The sequence below is a fragment of the Rasamsonia byssochlamydoides genome (assembly GCF_041956645.1).
Source record: "Rasamsonia byssochlamydoides strain NRRL 3658 unplaced genomic scaffold VTN77scaffold_86, whole genome shotgun sequence".
Classification (NCBI taxonomy): Eukaryota; Fungi; Ascomycota; class Eurotiomycetes; order Eurotiales; family Trichocomaceae; genus Rasamsonia; species Rasamsonia byssochlamydoides.
Window position 1 is genome coordinate 1 of NW_027192469.1, and position 19254 is coordinate 19254.

Sequence of the window (19254 nt, forward strand, 5' to 3'; positions counted from 1 at the left end):
CTACGCTTAGCCGAATGGCTCAAAGCCGCTGAGGACGACGTATTTTTGGAAGACCATGTCGATGATGACCGCCCGCAGGGATGGAAGCCGAAGTCTAAGCGATGATGGCCAAGAATTTGAAGCTTTGGGCAGCTCAATTTAGACCAGGAACTGCACCCCAAAAAGCACTTCATAACAACTAAAGATACCGCTTTCTGATTGGTCAATTCAAAATAGGAACCCGGCGTACCGTCGCCTGGGGGCAGGCTCTTTTTGACCGGGGGGGTGATGTGACGGTCCGAACTAGGCGGTGCACTAGGCGGTGAGGCATATTGCTGGCAGAATCCGTGAGATATCTCGCTGGACCTCGTAGATAGCTTCTTCCCCCCAGCTTAGTCTCTTCGTTCTGAACCGCCTCATAGCTTCTAGATAAACCTACTAGCTAATGGGATTTGGGTTTGTTACAATCTCTACCTAAGAGTATCAGAAGCCTTTATGAACACATAAACTTAAAGGAACTTACTCATCCTTTGATGATATCTCTAAAGTTCTGCACTCCATTGTTGCACATTATACAAAGGAGTATCATCATTATTGATGCGCTAGATGAATGTACGGTCTCTGATGGAGGACGCCAGAAGTTTCTCAATGAGATTTTTCAGCATTCAGAATAAGACAGACCTCAATCTACCGACAAATTCGGGAAGACGGCGTTCGACCTCGCATTGTGTGCAGCAGGATGATGTGATTGTATCCTTGATTTGAGGACAGTGCACAGTTTCATGAGGCCACTAAGACAGGAGATGGGAGTCCGATCTATAGACGGCGATCATGACGAATTCGGTTGGGGGGAAAAGAATCACCGTATCTCCCCACGACGAGGAGGGCCATAGTTTAAAGAAGACGATAATTTTTCTAGCTCCCTTGCTTTCTGCCGAAGTTGTTTGAAGTATTTAACTTGAGAAAGAGCACCTAATAGCAAATTTCTCAGAAATTCGCTTAATTAACAGAAAACGATGGATTTGCTAGTTAGTGTAGGTCCAGTACTGAGTATGTACTGAGAAGCTGGGGCGTTTCCAAGCTGGAATCCAGTCGAGGGAATTCAGGAAAAAAAAAAAGAAGAAGAAAGGGAACAAAGCAAGAGAAGCGTCGCAAGTGCGTAGATCGAATCCAAGCAAGTAGAGAATCTAGATACATGAAAGTCTTGAAACATATGGACTTTGAGCTCTATCACGTGAGAAAATGAGGAAAGGAAACAAGCGTGCTTGGACCTACCTGGTTTATATATAGTACATGTAGGGAAAAGCTTTTTGCACCAATAGCACCACATCCGATAGTGCGAAGAACATTATCCCCGCCGCCCCGCAAGCTTGTCCGCTAGATGACAGGACTCCACAATGTTGCTTATCTTCAGACCACATGGTGAGATGCAATGTAACAGTGCCTAGCCTTTGCGATGGGCCAGGGCGCTTTTCCTTAAAAACCCATCCCCCCCCCCCCCCCCCTAATTGGCAATACAATTCCATCGCTGACTCTCCACAAGGGAGTACTCCGGACGTGCCTGATCCAGAACGGCCACGACCGTGGAAGAGTCGGGTGCTGTTGGCGCCGTGGCGCCTCCAGGCGCGTCCTCCGCCTGATACTACAAGACGGAGTAATAATTCTAATTTCTCGTCGTGTGTGCTAGCTCTGCAACCCCCGGTGCCTGAACACCGATTACCATCTTGTGATCAATAATGCCTTGCTTGATGGAGGTATCCAGAGAAGGGGCTGAATCCCTGTTTTGCCGAACTTACATGCCGAGCAATCTGGTCGTGAATACATGTAGATTTCAGGATGAGGAGTCCAGACTCAAAGGAGGTTTTGTCGGGGCATTCTTCTCATTCTTTTTCTACAGTCGCAAACGCCAGTCACAAAGTCGAAGTGTGCGAGCTTTTAGCCCTTGTCGCTCTCCATCGCAATGGCTGCACGACTGCTCGTCTTCTGCATTTTTGTATCCACCTCAATCGCGCAATACAGTCTTTGGCCAAGCATCAATGCTGATTCTCTGGCCCAAAGCCTTGGTGTGTCGATAGCTTGCCTGACAGCGCTGTAAGCAGACAATAAGTGCGGTGAATATTTCACAGGACTGACCAGAACTTTCTTCTAGGAACGAAACGGTCTCCTGCGATCCTACGCTGTTCAAACGGACCAAATCAGTCGACTACTACTTCTGGACCACTGATAATGTCACCACCCTTTGCACGAGTGAATGCCAGACGTCTGCGACTTCTTGGAATCAGCTTGTCGTGGAAAGTTGCGCGAATCAAACCATATTCTATAATAACAAGGCCATACCCGCGGATACAATATCTGGAAGGCAAGTCGAAGGATTGAACTTGGCTTGCATGATGTCCTCCAACGGAAGTTCGTGCATGCTTGAGTCGCAGGACTGGGTCGGTTCGAACATGTTCTACAATGCAGATGGTAAGAGACAGTTCCGAAGAGTTCTTCCGCAGAATGTACTCGTGCTCAAAATCCCCCAGGTACACTGGCAGACGAACAACCCTTAACAGCAATGTATGACAACGCAACCCTGTGTGATGAGTGCTTTCTCAGCATGTTTACCGCGCGAGTCAACTCCTCTTACTGGAGTTCAACGACTATATCTCCTCTGAACTCGGAAGTGTCTTGGAGTGGTGTGGTCAGGACCCGAATGTCACCTTGAACGCATATACTTCATTCCCAGCGACCACAGGGCCCCCGACAGCAACGACAACCGCTAACTCAACAACATTGGCGGTAGTCCCTTCGTGTACGGGTCAGGTAGTAGGGACATCTGCATATGGAAACATTTCCCAGCAATGCCAAGATGTCTCCTTAGAATATAATGTGCCAACGGGCTCGGTCATTATCGCTTCAGGAGGCAGTGACTGCAATATAACATCCTCCACCTGCCTGCCACCTGCGTGTGACATTCAGCAAATCGGACCGGATAACAACACTTGCACTTCACTGGCAAGTCAACTAACCGTTGTCGGCAGCAACGTAACCACGATGCAGTTACTTATGTGGAATCCCACTATTATCGGCACCTGTGATAGCCTGCAGGTCGGTCAATATATTTGTATCAGGTATGTCCTTGATAATTGGCAGCCCGGCACAGATACTTACTGACTCTCTATCAGCCCTCCCGGCGGCGCTTGGACACCCGCTATTGCAAACATCGCCAATGGTACTGTTGGAGATTCTGGTGGGGTATCGTAGACGTATGGCACTGGAACAACTGCAATCGCCACTCCTACCGACGGCATTACTACCCCAACGCCCATCCAGACTGGTATGACCACTTCCTGCGATGCTTTCCATCTAGTCGAAAGCGGCGATACGCAGAGTATAGCATCAGTCTGGACCAGTTCTACGCCTGAAATCCAGCGGTTGGTAACTTGCAGGGACCTTGAACTTGGAACATACGTCTGTGTCGACGTCCTTGGGTCAAATAGCAGTTCTACTACTACTACTGCACCTGGCAATACAATCAGTACCCCTTCTCCTATCCAGACGGGAATGGTGACCGACTGCGACAAATTCTATGATGTCCAGAGCGGTGACACCTGCGCTGGGATTGCTTCTCAGGAAGGCATCCCATTGAGTTCGCTGTACGCCTGGAATCCGGCTGTCGGGACTAGCTGCGCCGACTTATACCTGAGCTACTATATCTGCGTCGGTGTCGTCGCTACATCGACCACTTCGTCGCCCACATCCACATCATCCGGTGTTGTGACCCCGACACCGACTCAGACAGGAATGGTAACAGACTGTGACCAATTCTATCTCGTCCAATCCGGAGACACGTGTGCAAGTATCGTCTCTGCAGAGAATATTTCCTTGAGTGACTTTTACTCTTGGAATCCTGCTGTCGGTTCTTCATGTCAATCTTTGTGGTTAGGTTACTATGTTTGTGTCGGGGTAAGCTAAGCTGCACAAGGCAAAGATGGATAGTGCGTCATCAAGTACCTCCGTAAGAAAGTGATTATAACGGAATGAAAGAGTGATTAATGAGTTCCCTGCAGAACTGGATTTAAAATCCGGGTATGAACAAGTGGACCAGCTATGATGTAAAGCAGCACTGCCTTTGAACCTTTGGAGAAGAATCATTCCGAGCCATCATTAATGCTTCACGATAAAAATTCTGGCTTCGGTCTGATTTACCACAGCTTAAACCAGCTAAAAATTGAACCATCCTTAGTAGTGTCATGCTCCTGCTCCTTAGCCGCATCACGCTCTTTTAGCTGCATCGCGCTCTGCAATAGTCAACAATGATGCCATCTTTATAGGGGGTGAGGAATAAATACCATCAAGCTTTTCTGCAGCTTCTTTCATCATAATAAAAGCTTTCCGGAAGAAGGGCTTCATATGAGCAAATTGTGGATTGCGCCACTCGTCATATCTTGCCATTCCCCTCACGTACTCAAGAGGTGAAGGCGTATCCAATAATCCGGGAAGCCGAGGATCAGCACCATGCTGGAGGAGCAGCTCAATTATAGGAAGGTTTTCCTTGAGATACTTGAAGTCTGCAAGACCATTGTTAACAGCAAAGTCGAGAGGTCGGCCGAGATTTCTGCGGGCATCTGGCTCATGGTCGAGCTCATTAACATCAGCACCTGCCTCAATCGCTCCCTTCATCCTTGCGAGCTTAACCTCAATTGGGTGATCCGAGATGGGTTCATAGAACAAAGGAGGTCGAGATTTCCAGACCCAGCAACTCTCGTCTACTGTCTCCTCAGGCAGGGTCGCTTTCTCAGCCATATCCTCTTCTCAGTCATGCTCGCCTTCTCGGCCATATAATCAAAATTCAAATAGCATATCTCTAGGATGCATGAGGCAAAGGAAGAAGGATGAAGTTGGAAGTATGATGATATGGTCAGATCATGTTGGTAGTCGAGTCGCAGCATGTGACGGCCGAATAGTGGTCACGTGGACGGTAGGAGAGGCGGTATGTAGTAAATCCGGCAGAATTCGCCGAACATCATGCCCAACTCCTCTCCATCCTACGGAGTACATACTGATAGCTTTCCTTCTTTTCTTCTCCAGCTTTGGATCTTAGTCTAGTGCTACCGAATAGATTCAGTTCTTTTTGATCAATTCGTCACAGTTATTATAATTATAAGCTAAATGGACTTGGAGCATTGAGATTTGTATCCACCAACATCATGATGCTCACTTTCCTTTCCCTGAACTCCTCTTAGTAATGCTAGAATACCTTCCCCGCCCCTCTCTCTTGTCTCTCCGGATTACCTCCAAGGATTTCCTGCGCCTAGTTAACCCGCGAGTCTTCTCCGAGATCTCTTTATGCACTGGAATTGTCCCAGGGATCTTGAGCTCATCCAATCCATCTCTACATCATCTTGTACCTTCACCTCGTCCGTTACAACACTTCGCATTAGCTCAACATGCCGAAGTTTAGATGAGACAGTGGACGAAGAAGCAGTCCAAGCCATCCTCTCGGAACACCTGGCTCGATCAATATCAAATCTGCAGAATTTAGAAACTATCCTGTATGTCTGCCTCCCAAGTCGCCTGGTCTTCGCTTCTAGGTCCTAATACAATGCACGTACATTGCAATTGGACGCATATTCTTGATGTGGATCCTTCTTTCACCCTGGCACTTATTTCTGACAGCCTTTCCTCCGTACTCTCACTAAAACACGTGGCCATCTTGATCGAGTGCGAACCCACCAGCGGAGCACTCAAGCTCCCACCCCTCCGGAGTTTCAAGAGCTTATCTTCGTTATCTTTATCTTGCCCTGACGATATTCCCACGTCATATTGCGAGCGAGAAGTAGCGCCAGCCGTAGAGACATCGCCCGAATTGGCTCGGTTGAGTATCCGTAACATCTGCGAGATGGGAACATCTCGTGCCGTTAAAACCTGCGCCTCATTGCGAAAGTTCTTCGGGAACGAGAGACCAGATTTGGTGCAACTGAAGCTGGAGAACGTGCCCCTTCCTGTCACCGACCTTGAAGGATCCCTCACGCGTAAGCTACAGCGCCTCAGCATATCCACCTTGCCCGGTTCTCGTCGTATTGATTTCGCCTGGGATGGGCTATGGTCTGCCCTGGAGGCAAATAGGGTCGAGTTGTCTACACTAACAGTATCCGGCTCCGAACATGCAATGGATGAAATGTTTAATTACTTACTCTCCTACTCTGGGCTACAGGAGCTGAAAATCTGTTCCTTACAGATGGATCGGCAAGATCAGGAAGACATTGCTGGCATCCGTTTCTGGAATGAGGTTGTCCTCCACCACAAAGAGAGCTTGACCATGCTCACTGTGAAATGTCGCTATGAAGGCGCTTGGTGCTATGGGCCCATGGCGGCCACCGCAATTTCGCAATGCCTTTCGCTCAGAGAATTGGACTTGTGCGTGTGTAGTGTGGACTCTTCTTGAGCCCATGCAACGCTATCTCGAGGCTCGTGACACAGACCAGGTCGAGTTTCACGAGCCTCTTGAAGAGCCCTATGGCGCCTTACCGAACTGTGGAGTAAGTTTCCTACATACAATTCCTCCCAAAAGATAGACATCTATTTCTATCCTGCCTGTTCGCTTCCTCCTCTATCCCTGTCCCTTGCCTTCTTCCTAGCTAGTTATTTGTACTTGACTGAAAGAAATTAGGCCCTGGTTCTCTGCGACTTGAAAATACCGCTGATCAAGTTGAAGCTGGATCTCGCCTGGGACTCATCTGGCCGGTCAGCTGCTCTTCAGCGCGTGGAACGTGGCACTCGTACTAAGGGCAGCCCCGAAGGGTACTGGTCCCTCGTGCAGAGAGACCGCATAAGGGAGCGTATTGAAACATTGATACTTGGGATGCGAGCCCCAGCCTTGATGTCACAAAACTGGCCATCTGTCGTGGATGTTGATAGACGGTTGTTGAAGTGTCAAGATCTGAGTGAGTCGGGTAAATGGCGCTTTCAAAATAAAGGTCCGGCTTTGAGAATCGACAACATTGATCCGAATTGGGAGTAATTAATATTTGACTAGGCGATGCCCTAGGCGCGTCATTGTTTAATCCGTGCAGCTCCCAGCTACTGGTGACAGCAAACTATGAAGTAGCTCTCAGGGATGTAAAGGGGCGCGTTACAGCTGTCGAAGGGGTGTCCAAGTCTGCTGGTGGCGTGGCTGCCAAAGTTGAAGTTGCTCTCAAGGATATTAAATGAGGGTTAGATGGTTATCTGACCCCTCCTAAACAGACTGGTTTGCTGTGCAGTCTGCTTTGAATTGACTCTGTTCATATTACAGTCCTCTCTGGAAGGACACGCGTATAAAGGTCGTTGGAGATGGGTGTACGGAGGGAATGTTGCCTTGGAGCAGGGGATGGAATATAGGTTTGCCAGCAATAACTCGCAGGATTAGGAATGCTTTCCACTATTAACCTGATAAGCTCCATACTTTTTAGCAAAATTCATACGTATGTATATACAATAAATTGCTTAGGCTTCTGTTACTTGGCCTGTTAATCTGCAGCATGTTGCATGTATACTGCCGCGTGACATTCCCTTCTTTTTGGGCACTCGCCTCTTTCTAAAATGTCGCATCAGATAATCTTTCGTTCCGAAGCCTAACCATGCTGACAACAACAGAATATTGATCCGCAGAGAAGGGAAGAAATACTCAAGATGTGAGAATTGAACGCTCTGAGTCACTTCCCACGAATATTCATCAGATGCAATCGCTATATCCAAGGATCCGACCAGACAATGGTATCTACGTAAGAGCCACAACTTGAAAGTTGTAATTGCAGAGGTCTGAGCTGTCCGTTACCTGTTTTAAGAAATAGTCAGCATGACAGCGATCTCCAGAGTTGGCAAGTAGGATGGTTTACAGGAATGGGACCGGTTCCCGAGAGCACGACCGAGCCAGTAGATGTATCGGTAACGTTCACCACAACGGTCCCGACGGTGAGACCGCTAACATGAACCCCATTAAATCCTGGCGAGAGGCTGTTTGTCCCGAGAAATGTGTCGCCAGACCAAAAGCTAATATTGTACGACTCGATACCGGGACCCACAAGCACCGCAGCCTGCCAGATAACATAACCCTTTAGTGACATGAAATCGATGGATATAGGAGATGGATATCCGCACCGTCACGAAATCCTGAACAGTGTCGACTCCCGTCGGATCGCCAAGGGAATCTGCTGAGCAATCGGCTGCGGCGAGTAACGTGTGATGCCAAAAGACACCCTGGGCGGTCTTTCCGTTTGTCGGATACATGGTATCAGTGGTCGTGGCCCCGGATTTGTATGCCTTGATAAAGGCGGGAAGAACCTGCTGATATGCCGTGTGGTCTGAGTCATATGTCAGCGTCAGCTTGGAGTTATGCACGAGGAGGCTGTATCGACTGTTTTCAATAGGAGGGAATAGACGAACCGTAGTCCTCAGTGTATGCGGGGATGTTCGTCCCTGCAATGGGTTCAGGCCAGGAATTCCCCATGTAGTGACTTTCGCCAGCGTCATTCCAGGTCTGCAACTCCACCATGTCGGGCTGTAACTGAAGGACCTGGCCGAACCGATATTCCAGATTTTCTTCACCCCGCCGATACCAGTTATCGTTCGCGTCCATGTGCTTGAACTGCAGCGGGCTAACACCCATCATGAACGTCTTGTTTGCCGCACGGGCAGCGTTCAGATAGGTCACGTCATCGGTGGTAGGTACGACAATGTCGCCCTGGTCGGCAAAAGGCCACGAGTTCCAGTTCATGGCGCCATTCAGGGAGGGGAATTCGACGAAGAAGTCCGAGGTGACCGTAACATCCTGAAAAGCCGGGACAAAGTACACAGGATGACCGGCAGCCTCCATGACGTCGAGAAACTCGACTTTCCACCCATTGTTGACCGAGTCCTGACCGAAAGTGAACGTGCTTGCACCGCCCTGGAGCGATTAGTTCTCTGCAGAGGCATTATATACTTGCGACATACATTGAAAGTAGAGACGAGAGGCAATCCTGGAAAACGAGTCAGACTAGAGCTGTTGATCAAGAAGCTGGAATGACTCAGCCCGCACCATTGTAGTAGTAATATGACGAGTTGGTTACGTAAGAAAGGAGGAAATCGGTAAATTGGTCAGGATTGCTGAATCCCGTCATATCGAAAGAGAAGCTGGGCCGTTCAGGAAACTGTCTGCAAAACGGTAGGAAGAGGTCGGTCTTACAATAACTTGAAACCGTATACCGTGGCCCATTTGAACAAAGATTCCACCGTGTCGATCGCCCATGACTCGGTATCGGTAGCTCGAGTGTGTTAGCACGAGATCAAATCCCCATCCAGTGCATCTTGAAGCTCACCGAGGTTAAGGGCGAAGGCATCGGCGCCCAGCGCTTGGGCATCGAGGATGTCCTGTTGACAATGATCATCGGTGATGGTGCCGACCTGAATTTCAACTCCGCAGTTAGAGAGCAGGCGACGAGTTTCTACAGAGCTCGCAAAGTACCATGTAGTGGAAGAATCTACAGCATAGATCAGCTTTCTACATTGTCCAATGTCGAGGGCAATGGAGAAATATGTACTTACACTGGTCTTCCTGTCGGGCCTGGGGTTGGACTGGAGGATGCGCTCGTAGAGGATGCACTGGAGGACGTCGCAGTCGTCGAGGGTGCAACTAGGTGTAATTCAGTTCAAATTCCATTGCATCTCAATACGCAACTACATGAAAAAAAAAAAAAGGGGGAAATAAGCTCAGCCTCGCTTACCGGTCTGGCTGGTCGAGACGGAAGTAGCGGTCGTCGCGGTCGGAGAGGAACCAGAACCCGTCGACATCTAGAAGAATGCCAGCGCAAACGTTGGGTTACTTTGCCGGGAGTAAATGGCAGAGACAAGATATAATCCAATTCCTTGTTTACTTGCCCTCCCGGGAACTTACCAGTCTCGCCGGTGTTGCCGACGCGGTGCTCGTCGACGCGACACAGGACCCGGCAACTTGACTTGCAGCGTTGTAAACCCCCACCAAGCCTACCTCGCAGCAGAAGTCGTTTCCATTCAGACCCTGCCACAGCGACCAGCTGGAATCGGCACAGGATGGCGCATTTTCAACGGCACCGCGGCAGTCACTGGCTATTGAGGCAGTCAGTCTGGCGAGAGATGGTGCGATATGCGGGCAGGATCACTGACAAGTCGAACAGCACGCGGAGACTTGGTCTGTCGCTGCCGCATCGCAGTACAATGTCGAAGGACAACACCCCCCGTTGCCACAAGACACGGTGTTGGAAGGGCACACGCTGGACTGCAGTGACCACCCTTGGTTGATGGTGCGTTTCTCAACTGCGCCCAACTGGTGACGATTGTTAACAAATGCTGCTGCAACTGCGGAGGCGGCCAGCAGCCCATGAAGCAAGACATTCATGATTGATTATCTCTACTGACACCGAGGGAGGGAATAACCATAAAAATTGCACCTTGAACTCTCTCATTTGGTGGGCATCAACCTGGATTCTTATACATTATCTCTACCATTTGACCAACCCTGCGAGACAAAATTCCCGCAGGGCCGATGGCTTCCTCCACATGGTCATCCGGACAGGAGTCGCAATTACTGCGTGTTTCTCTTTGGCATGTTTTCACAGTCTGGCCGGGTAATCGTAGGAAGGCCTATGGGCATGGTAAGATGTAACATTTCGTGTGTACAGCAGAAACGTCATCTCCACGCCTCTGTCAATGTAACGGTAAATGCTGATAGAATACTCATCACAAATAGCAAATGATATCCACTGGTCCTGCAGAGTTCCGGCGAAGCAGACGCGGGGTAGCGGGGGAGAAGATCCCCCGAAATCAACGTTTTTCCTTGCATGTGGGGATTGCCTTAACAACAATACCGCACAATAAAAGCTCCAATCGTTTTTCATTCATACATCTGAGATCTTGTGGTTGGTTACAACGGTCCCCAGCGAGGTTTAACCTGTCTACTGGATCAATTAAGGTTATGGACTGTGCATACATACTCACTCGATCTTTTCTCCAACTTCTCTGGAAATAGTAATAATGTATCTTCGCATGATATACTATCACATTTCCTTCACGACGCCAAGGTGTACAAACATACCTTAGTTTTCAAAATAACACATTGGACCAACCGAAAACCGGAAATGCAGTTGCCTTTTACAAATTAGTGGACTGCAGGTTAAGATGTAAAGGCTTCGATATTTCGGGTGGCTCACGCTACTAATCAGAGACGAATACGCATGCTACGGTGCTACGGATTTCCCGCGAGTTGGACTGCGTGGCTAATTACCCCGCACCCCGCGGGGGAGAAGAGTCACAATGATACAGACATTTCACATGGCAATTGTTCGCTTCGCCCTATTGCTATATTGTCAGTACTGTGGACTGACCGCAGGAACGACGTTGGTGACTATTCGTGACGGTAGCGCGCAAGGTGGCAGACAAGCGGAATGATTGGAGTCCATTCTGCCACAACGCCCTAAAGCTGAGGTGGCTCAAGAAGAGAAGATGTTGAGTGTGCCTAGCATGGCCTGGCTATTCGACGAGTCTCGAAAGGGGCGGGAAACACTTCCTCCGCATATGTGGCTCGAATTTCTCTAGAGGTCTTTAACAGTGTGACCATTTGTGTTGCGAGCAGCTACGTCGATTTCGGATAGCCTCCCAGACTGTTGAGCGTCCAAAAGAATGCGTCTGGTGGAGTTGCTCCCCGTAGTTCGCAACAAGATGAAGCAACGTATCCTGGAGGATGGAGAGAACGTTATCGCTACCGGACACGAGTAAATGTAGAAGAGGAGTCGGGCCGAGGTTGTCAGTTCATTCAATGTCTGCTCCCTCCTCGACAAGGAACTCGGCCATGATCTCATTGTTTTGAGTGTCCGGAGGCCAGACACAAGGAGAGGTAAAAGGAGGTAGTAGTCATTTTGATCGGCCTGTTCGACGTCGGCTTTTGCATCCATCAGGAATTAAATACACTCTAGGTTAGTTGGTGCGACTGCCCAATGGAGAACGCCGCACCAAGTCTCGTGTGAAATCTCCACTCAGCTAAAAGAGTGCCATGTCTACTGCTTTTTAGCTGTTGGATCTTTTCTGGCGACATGTTGCCGGATATATTTGGGTTGGCTCCGTAGGAGATGAGGTCCCCTCCGAGTCCGTGGAATGGATCTTTGCGGTGGAGGTCGGCAATTCTTCCCTTGGATCCCTAGTAACAAGGCACAGAACTATCTTGTGCCAGACAGAGAACTGCCTCTCAAGGAGACAGTCCGAGTCCGAAACAAAATCTGGAGCTCATCCCTGGCTTCGTCGCCGACGTGTCTTCCTCCCCGAAGAATAGAGGTCCATGAACGACCAACCGGGGTACTAGGGATCGATTGGCAATACTTTGTGGCAACATTCGCACGAGATACTTACTAGCCTGTCCCATCCTCCTAGTAAGGATTAGAGCCAATTTCGACAAGCATTCTGCAGAGACTGAAACTTCCGCAGTAAATCGCGTACAGGAACGGGTAAGCAACTGCAGCAACAGTATACATCCCACGACTCACGTTTAGCGGGTTACTCCCGGGATTTTCGAACGTCCTTTCCAGATGCAGTTCGGCAGTAGGAAATGCCGTTCTCCCGTGTGGATGCTTTGCGTATAAATGGTACATCGTCGCTGTGGTAGGAGATGGAAAAAAAAATCAAAAGCAATAAAAAGAAAAAGGAGGACGAAGAAGAAGGAATAAAAGAGCCAACGGCTAGAACTGCATGCTAGACCTTTCTGAAACAGGTACTGGACGCTTGCTATGTCTCCTCGTTGCACGAGAGAAAGATTTTAGCGTTGTCTGGCACTACTCTTCCTTTCTTCGAAATATACACATGCTGTCCTAGGGTTGTCTTCACGATTTCAAAAGATATAGCCCTCGCAAGCAGCTATTGTGTAAAATATGATGTGACCTGAGCTGTAAAGGCTGATCGACGGCGATAAGAAGCCTCGTTGCATGGCGTATACTGCAGAGGATGCCCAGAGCACCCAGCAAACAACCAACCAACTATCATGTGCAAGAGCATGCGAGATTTAAGGCGCCTCCGCATATGGCACACAATGTTGGAGAAGTGGACGATCGATGCTAAAGGTTCTGCTCGTCAAAGCCCCGCTTCCGCTCTCAGCGCCGAAGTCATTGTGCGACGGAAGCATCGGGCTGCGACGAGTTGCCAACTCCTTGGCAGACTTCAGGGCCGCGGTCTTATCCAGCGCGGTGTCGATAAGAGAGCCCATGGGCTTTGTACGTCCTGGTATCATGCTGTTCATTGGAAGTCTTTTCAGCAAGATTGACTATTTGGGTTCTGATGTCATCATGTTCATTGGAGATCTGTCCCAACAACGTGGCAAGCTGCGCCCTGTGTCCCCCTGGTCGCGAGACATTTTCTCCAAGAGAAGAGCTCCAAATGTCGCTGCAAGGCTGTTTTACTTTCGGCGATAAAATGCTGTACTGGACCTAGCCACAAATCAGCGCCCTTGGTCCTTAAAATTGCGCGATGTGCCACGGAAGAAGACCATGATACCCAACTTGAGATTCCTCAATTCGGACTGCATCGCCTTTGCCCTGACTCTGGTCCTTCCCCGCTTGAAGGTATCTGCAGAGCGAGTAGGGTTTAGGTCGTTCACAAACTTTCCCAGCTCCACTACCTTCTTTTCTGCGAGCCGTATTGTCTAAGCCAGGCCACGGGACGGGATGAGTCTTTGGCTACCGGCAGCGTCGTTGAGTTCCATCTTTGGTGCTTGGTCTTGGGACTTTCAAACAGTGGTGACAAGGCATACGCGAGTATTCTGAAGTAAGAAAGGTATGACGTGGCCACGTGATTCATCAAGGGAAACTCATATTGGTTGATTCATTCTGACGGACTGACTGCCACTGTCTGCTTCAGCGGCGTCTAGAGGATCCTCGTCGTATTGACTCTTGGCTGTGAGTCTGACTTACAGATAAGTCACAAGTCATCCACGTAGTCCTACAATAAGCCTGCTTTAACTCCTTCGGAATCCCCTCGCTGTTTACTTTGATCAAAAAAAAAAAGGAAAAAAAAAAGGAAAAAAAAGAAAGAAAGAAAGAAAGCATGTCAGGTCAGGAGGACGGGTGAGTTTCCATCGATGGTTAGAACAGACTACATATTACTGTCTTCTTCTAACGCTAGAGGCTGATACTCTTCTGAGGCCGGCTGATACTTCTGTGACTTCCTGTACCATCCTCGAAACATACCAAAGATACGTATGCCACTTCCCACGAGAAAGGCTCCAACCAGGACGCATAACCCAAGGAGTAAAGTCTCCCCATTGCTCCATCCGGATTTCCTCTCTAAGACGTCTGTGACACCAAGAACCTTGCCTTGCTTGTCCAAAGCCGCGACACGGAAGCGGTTGTTCGTATTGCCTTGCGGGATCATTATCATCGACTCAAAGCCTCCTTTTGGAACTCGTTCTGCAACTTCATACTGCAAGACATTCGATTCTGAGCCGATCTCTGCCTCCAACTGCCACTCTGCCACCTCCGTAGCGCCATTCCAGCTCACATAGATCTCGTTGCCGATCAGACGGGCGGCCGGTTTGGTCTGAGGCCTGCCTACCCAAGAGCCTTTGAATACGCGGTAGGAAACGACACGTCCAAAGATAAAGTAAGCAGACGCGCCAAAGTGCACGTCACATAGAAGAGTCCCATCGGCGCTAAACTCGCTGAAAGCAGCACTCGAGCCCCAACCGATAAAAACATTGCCCGTCTCTTCCAGGACCTGCAAATTTCCTTGCGAGATTGACTTAAACTCTTGTGGGTTGTAGTATTGCGTCCGGAGGGTTGCAAGTCGTGCAGGGATATCCAACTCAATTGCCATGCCACGGCTTTGTCGGGCTGGGTCGAGGTGGCTATGTGCCGAGTTGTCCAGGACAGTCAATGTGTTGTTACCGTGCCAGCGTGCATCATGCTGCCACGAGAAATTCGTTGCGGCACCGCCGGAAAGATCCGTGAATTCATTGAGACGACCACCCAGGGTCCAGAGCAACGCACCAGTAGTGCTGTCGATGTTGCTGACAGTGTGTGTATTGCGCGCAGACACGAGATAGTTGCCCCATGGGTCTTTATCGACGCTATTGATGTGAAAGAAATCAAAAGGGTCCTCCTTGTTCTGTCCGTGACCATCCAGCTCCAGAAACGTGCTGTTGATAGGGAAATGCTCCGATGCGCGCCATTCGAAGATCAGCTCGCCCGTGGCGATATCAATCTCCTGGAAGACTCCATCGAGGATCCATCCTAACTCGGGCCCGCCAATGGACGACAGATCTGCAGGGATGGTGTCGTATATCGTCACGAGGGCGGTATCGTTCTGTGTAATCTTGAACTCGTGTAGGTCGCCGTCCATATCACCGACGGCGGAGACCACGTAACGTTCCGTATAGGACGAGTCAAGCTGGTGACATGACTTTTAGCGATCTGATCTCGGGGGATTGAAAAAAAAAAAGACAGTCGTTTGGTTTTTACCATATGCCACGATCCCCATCCGTGGCCCTTCACCTCGTCCCCGGCCCAGTATGTCAAATAATCTCGACCTTGATACTGTTGGACTCGGAAGTCCTGTGTCACCGCATCGATCTCCTGCATCCATACCAGATTGCCCTCACTGTTCAATATCATGGGGCCGGGATGTGCTACCGAATCACCCCGCGGGGCGAAGAAGATCAACCCGGTCTCACATCGTTGGTCCCACTGTAGAAACTCTACAAGCGGAGACTCATAGTCGAACGACACATAGCTCTGTGTACGATAAAAGCCGTACAAACCTAGGTCAAACCAACCTAAGTCCCAGCGGAAACGAAGCTTGGCGATGACGAAAACGTATAAAAGAGACAGAGCGCTGATCGTAGAAATCACGGCGACAGTGAGGAGTATAAGCTTGCGCAACGCTCTGCCTGGGCGACGCAGACTGGAGCGTAGGCTGCCGGCTACTGAGGCATTCCAGACAGGAGACAACCAGGCGACAGAGGCCATCGATACTGGACACAATGAAGTCGCCAGGCGGAGAGGCGTCTACCTCAGAGCTCTGGAAAGAAAGCGACCGGATGGCATACCATGGTCTTAAGAAGGGTGTCGATCATCGTCACCTTCTGTCTCGTATTGCTCGGTTTAATCTTTCCGGCTGCGCGTCCTGGCAGCTCTATGAATTGCAGACATGGTAAATATTGGAGCCAAGACGGCACAGAGTTCCAGATAGCTGGATAGCGTCCGAAGATAAAAAGTGTCAACAGCAGGTTCCTGACGTGCTGCAAGTACCGAAGACTGAGAGATCCAGCATTCTATTTGTCAAGTGACTGTGTCATCCCCGTCACTGTAACCAAGTTGTCTGCAGTAGCGTCTTGGCATCAAATAATAGCTACTGATCTGAATATACGGAGTATAGGCAGAATGTGCTGAACTCTCGAACAGGAAGATCTCTTAGTGCCATAATAACTAGAGCGGGGCCGGCGTGGTTGATATTCGCCCTGACAGGACAGGACGGCGCACGGGACGAGAGTCGTCGTCAGCTCCAAGATGCACGTGGAGCGTTTTGCAGACCAGAAACCAGCGATGCAGTTCTCCCGCCAATTGTACATTTGTACTTCTTCCGATAAATTGATCAAAAACACAACTCTCACGAATGGGTGTCAGCATGCCGTCAACAGCATAAAAGGAAATCAACGAACACTCGACTTGGAATGTCCAGACCTGGTTGTGTGTTTGAACGGCGAAGACAACCTTCCATCTCCAAGACAATATGCCGGGGAGATCATAGGTACGCTGACGTCATTAGTGTCTCGCCTAACGGATCGGTGATCGTCCCTTCTGATTGGACTGTTCCTGTCCACGAGGCCCTTCGCCTTGCGACGATTGGAGAAATTCAAAATCGATTGGGAAGACTGGACTACACGGCAGTGTTGCAAGCTTGATACGAATATCATCCTTGGTCGCCACACTTGCGCACTTTGGATCCGCTGGCTGATCCTTCTTCCACTCCATTCCTGCCTGAGGTATCGGCGCCTGCGCAGCAGCTCAATGCATTGACGCTTAGTCAGCAGCCCGTTGAATTGGCTGCCGCAGCCAGTATCAAAAAAAAAAAAAAGCAAACAAATCACGTGCTCACTCCGGTCAGGGAAATCGGGATTGCCTATTGTTGGAAAGGGGTGAATGGAGTGTTGATTGGGTGGAGGGTCCGATGGACCCGACGTCTATATAAGCTTACTCAGAGCTGACTAAGCTGAGGCGCTAAACTTAGAAGGGAAGGGCCTTCTAACACCTATCCCGTGGATCACATGACCTGCTTGACCTTCATCAGCACGATTCTTCAGGGCATTGTCTGGCTGTTCTTCACCTCTTTCGGAGTTATCATCTATCTGCTCCACGAGGGTCATCACGCCATTGCGCATGTAGTCCACCAAATGTTCCTCGACGTCACCGACAAGAGGAAGCCCGCAAAGTCTGCCCTCTACAAGTATGGCGGTGAAAAACTAGAGCGCGTCACATGTGTGCCTGATAGTTTGAAGTCTGAATGAAGGACGGCGGGAATCCCCGACATGGACATTTCCGATTCATGTATCTGATTCAGATGATTTTTGGTTAGAGAGGATGGATAGACTCGTCACGTATAGATAGATGTTCACGAACAAGACGAATACGAGATTGAAAGCCAAAACACCTTTGTCACGCTGTCGCTGCAGGCCGATATATATCTAGGTGGCCTGAAAATAAGCTCAAATAGGATTCCTCGGCTATGCCATTACCTGCGACAAATAGACGGCTGTCGAATATCCAGATAATCGCCATAGTAATATAATACCGACGGCCGAGTAGACGCGTTGAGATATGTTTTCTCGTTCACGCGGGAGTGGCTCAACCTAAAAATGTCTCGAGCACATCCCAATCATAGGATGACATCAGACCTTGGATCGCCTCGGACTCGCCGGATAAATGCTGTTCAAGGATTATGAAATCCACAGCGAGCTGTACAAAGAGAGAGGTTATTAAAGAGGTTAATTATGCCAATTCTCTACTTCACGCTCTAGTACCGAAAAGGAAAAAAATAATTCTATTAATTGAACTTTGTGACATGGCGGGGAGGAGCTTCGTGCCATCACAGCCATCATCTAGCCATCCAAATATTGTCGTTCTTGACAATGGCCTTTCTCAAGCATTACCAGACAACATCACTGGAGACATCTTTTCAGCTGGCCGAATCCTCCAGATTGAACAGAAAACCAAGTCAGCTGTGCCAATCGTCGAAAAGGCGGGCTTGACCGGTGTCGACGGTATTGATTACTGCAAGGCCAATGGTCGGATCTACTGGACAAACATGGGCTTCGCAGGTCGTAACGACGGAAGCGTCATGTCGTGCGACACGGACGGCAGTGACTTGCGGATAGTTCTTCCCACCGGAAGCGTGCACACTCCAAAGCAGCTTGTGATTGACCAGCAGGCAAATAAGATCTATATTGCGGACCGAGAAGGGTTGCGCATCCTCCGATGCGAGCTTGATGGCACCGACCTGGAAGTCCTTGTAAGGACTGGTGATTGGCACATCGAGCGGGATGACCAGACCAAATGGTGTGTTGGAATTGCTGTTTCACAGAAGATTGGAAGATTCTATTGGACGCAAAAAGGACCGTCCAAAGGAGGACGAGGTTGTATATTCAGCGCGAGGATAGCGACTCCTCCTGGCGATGTCGGCAGGAGAGGCGATGTTCAATGCCTCCTCGACCATCTCCCCGAACCGATTGACCTGGAGATCGATGAAGACAACGGAATTCTCTTCTGGACCGATAGAGGCGAGTTCCCCTTCGGTAATACCTTGAATAAAATTGATCTGGACGCCTCTGGCAGGGCTACGCTTCTGAAACCTGGTCCCATCAAACACAATATTATTGCACAGAATTTCGACGAACCCATTGGCATCCGGGTGGATCCTATGACGAAGGATATCTACGTCTCGGACCTTGGTGGGACGATTTGGCGTTGCAACGTTGACGGCGGGGACAAGCAGAAGATCTACGAGGATAAATCATGCTGCTTCACTGGATTAGCCTTGCTGTATGTGATGTAAGGGAAGAGGTTCTGCAAATGGTGTTTCAACAGCGGGCCCACAAATAATCTGTTATTGTTATTATCGTGGCCGTTTTATCCATGGTAGACAAGGTGCCACCTGCGCTACTAGATTTGCTACACATAATGCTAATTCATACGAAGATCACGAGATATCGAGAGGGAGAGAAATTTATTTAGGAAAAAAAAAATATAACAGCTCCCGGAACAA

The 19254-nt window shown here is 49.4% G+C and overlaps 7 protein-coding genes across 7 annotated transcripts; 4 read left to right on the forward strand and 3 right to left on the reverse strand.

The window, feature by feature from the left end:
- Positions 1-1939: 1939 nt before the first annotated feature.
- On the forward strand, positions 1940-2686 carry VTN77DRAFT_9278 (uncharacterized protein; the record flags this gene model as incomplete). Its single annotated transcript, XM_069425868.1, has 3 exons — positions 1940-2070; positions 2129-2445; positions 2505-2686. The coding sequence occupies 3 exons, from the start codon at positions 1940-1942 to the stop codon at positions 2684-2686; spliced, it is 630 nt and encodes a 209-aa protein (XP_069273959.1).
- A 614-nt stretch (positions 2687-3300) lies between these two features.
- VTN77DRAFT_9279 (uncharacterized protein) lies at positions 3301-3936 on the forward strand (the record flags this gene model as incomplete). Its single annotated transcript, XM_069425869.1, has 1 exon — positions 3301-3936. One exon carries the CDS (start codon positions 3301-3303, stop codon positions 3934-3936), a length of 636 nt encoding a protein of 211 aa, XP_069273960.1.
- A 300-nt stretch (positions 3937-4236) lies between these two features.
- VTN77DRAFT_9280 (uncharacterized protein) lies at positions 4237-4767 on the reverse strand (the record flags this gene model as incomplete). The annotated part of the gene is made up of 2 exons (XM_069425871.1): positions 4237-4262; positions 4314-4767. The coding sequence occupies 2 exons, from the start codon at positions 4765-4767 to the stop codon at positions 4237-4239; spliced, it is 480 nt and encodes a 159-aa protein (XP_069273961.1).
- Positions 4768-5863: 1096 nt separating this feature from the next.
- On the forward strand, positions 5864-7176 carry VTN77DRAFT_9281 (uncharacterized protein; the record flags this gene model as incomplete). The annotated part of the gene is made up of 5 exons (XM_069425872.1): positions 5864-6112; positions 6179-6253; positions 6312-6503; positions 6635-6908; positions 7001-7176. The coding sequence occupies 5 exons, from the start codon at positions 5864-5866 to the stop codon at positions 7174-7176; spliced, it is 966 nt and encodes a 321-aa protein (XP_069273962.1).
- A 547-nt stretch (positions 7177-7723) lies between these two features.
- VTN77DRAFT_9282 (uncharacterized protein) lies at positions 7724-10357 on the reverse strand (the record flags this gene model as incomplete). The annotated part of the gene is made up of 13 exons (XM_069425873.1): positions 7724-7780; positions 7842-8039; positions 8104-8306; positions 8389-8890; positions 8938-8963; positions 9023-9117; positions 9170-9248; positions 9303-9387; positions 9449-9464; positions 9529-9616; positions 9708-9774; positions 9878-10068; positions 10126-10357. 13 exons carry the CDS (start codon positions 10355-10357, stop codon positions 7724-7726), a joined length of 1839 nt encoding a protein of 612 aa, XP_069273963.1.
- A 3734-nt stretch (positions 10358-14091) lies between these two features.
- VTN77DRAFT_9283 (uncharacterized protein) lies at positions 14092-15962 on the reverse strand (the record flags this gene model as incomplete). Its single annotated transcript, XM_069425874.1, has 2 exons — positions 14092-15384; positions 15456-15962. 2 exons carry the CDS (start codon positions 15960-15962, stop codon positions 14092-14094), a joined length of 1800 nt encoding a protein of 599 aa, XP_069273964.1.
- Positions 15963-18054: 2092 nt separating this feature from the next.
- On the forward strand, positions 18055-19044 carry VTN77DRAFT_9284 (uncharacterized protein; the record flags this gene model as incomplete). Its single annotated transcript, XM_069425875.1, has 1 exon — positions 18055-19044. One exon carries the CDS (start codon positions 18055-18057, stop codon positions 19042-19044), a length of 990 nt encoding a protein of 329 aa, XP_069273965.1.
- Positions 19045-19254: the final 210 nt, after the last annotated feature.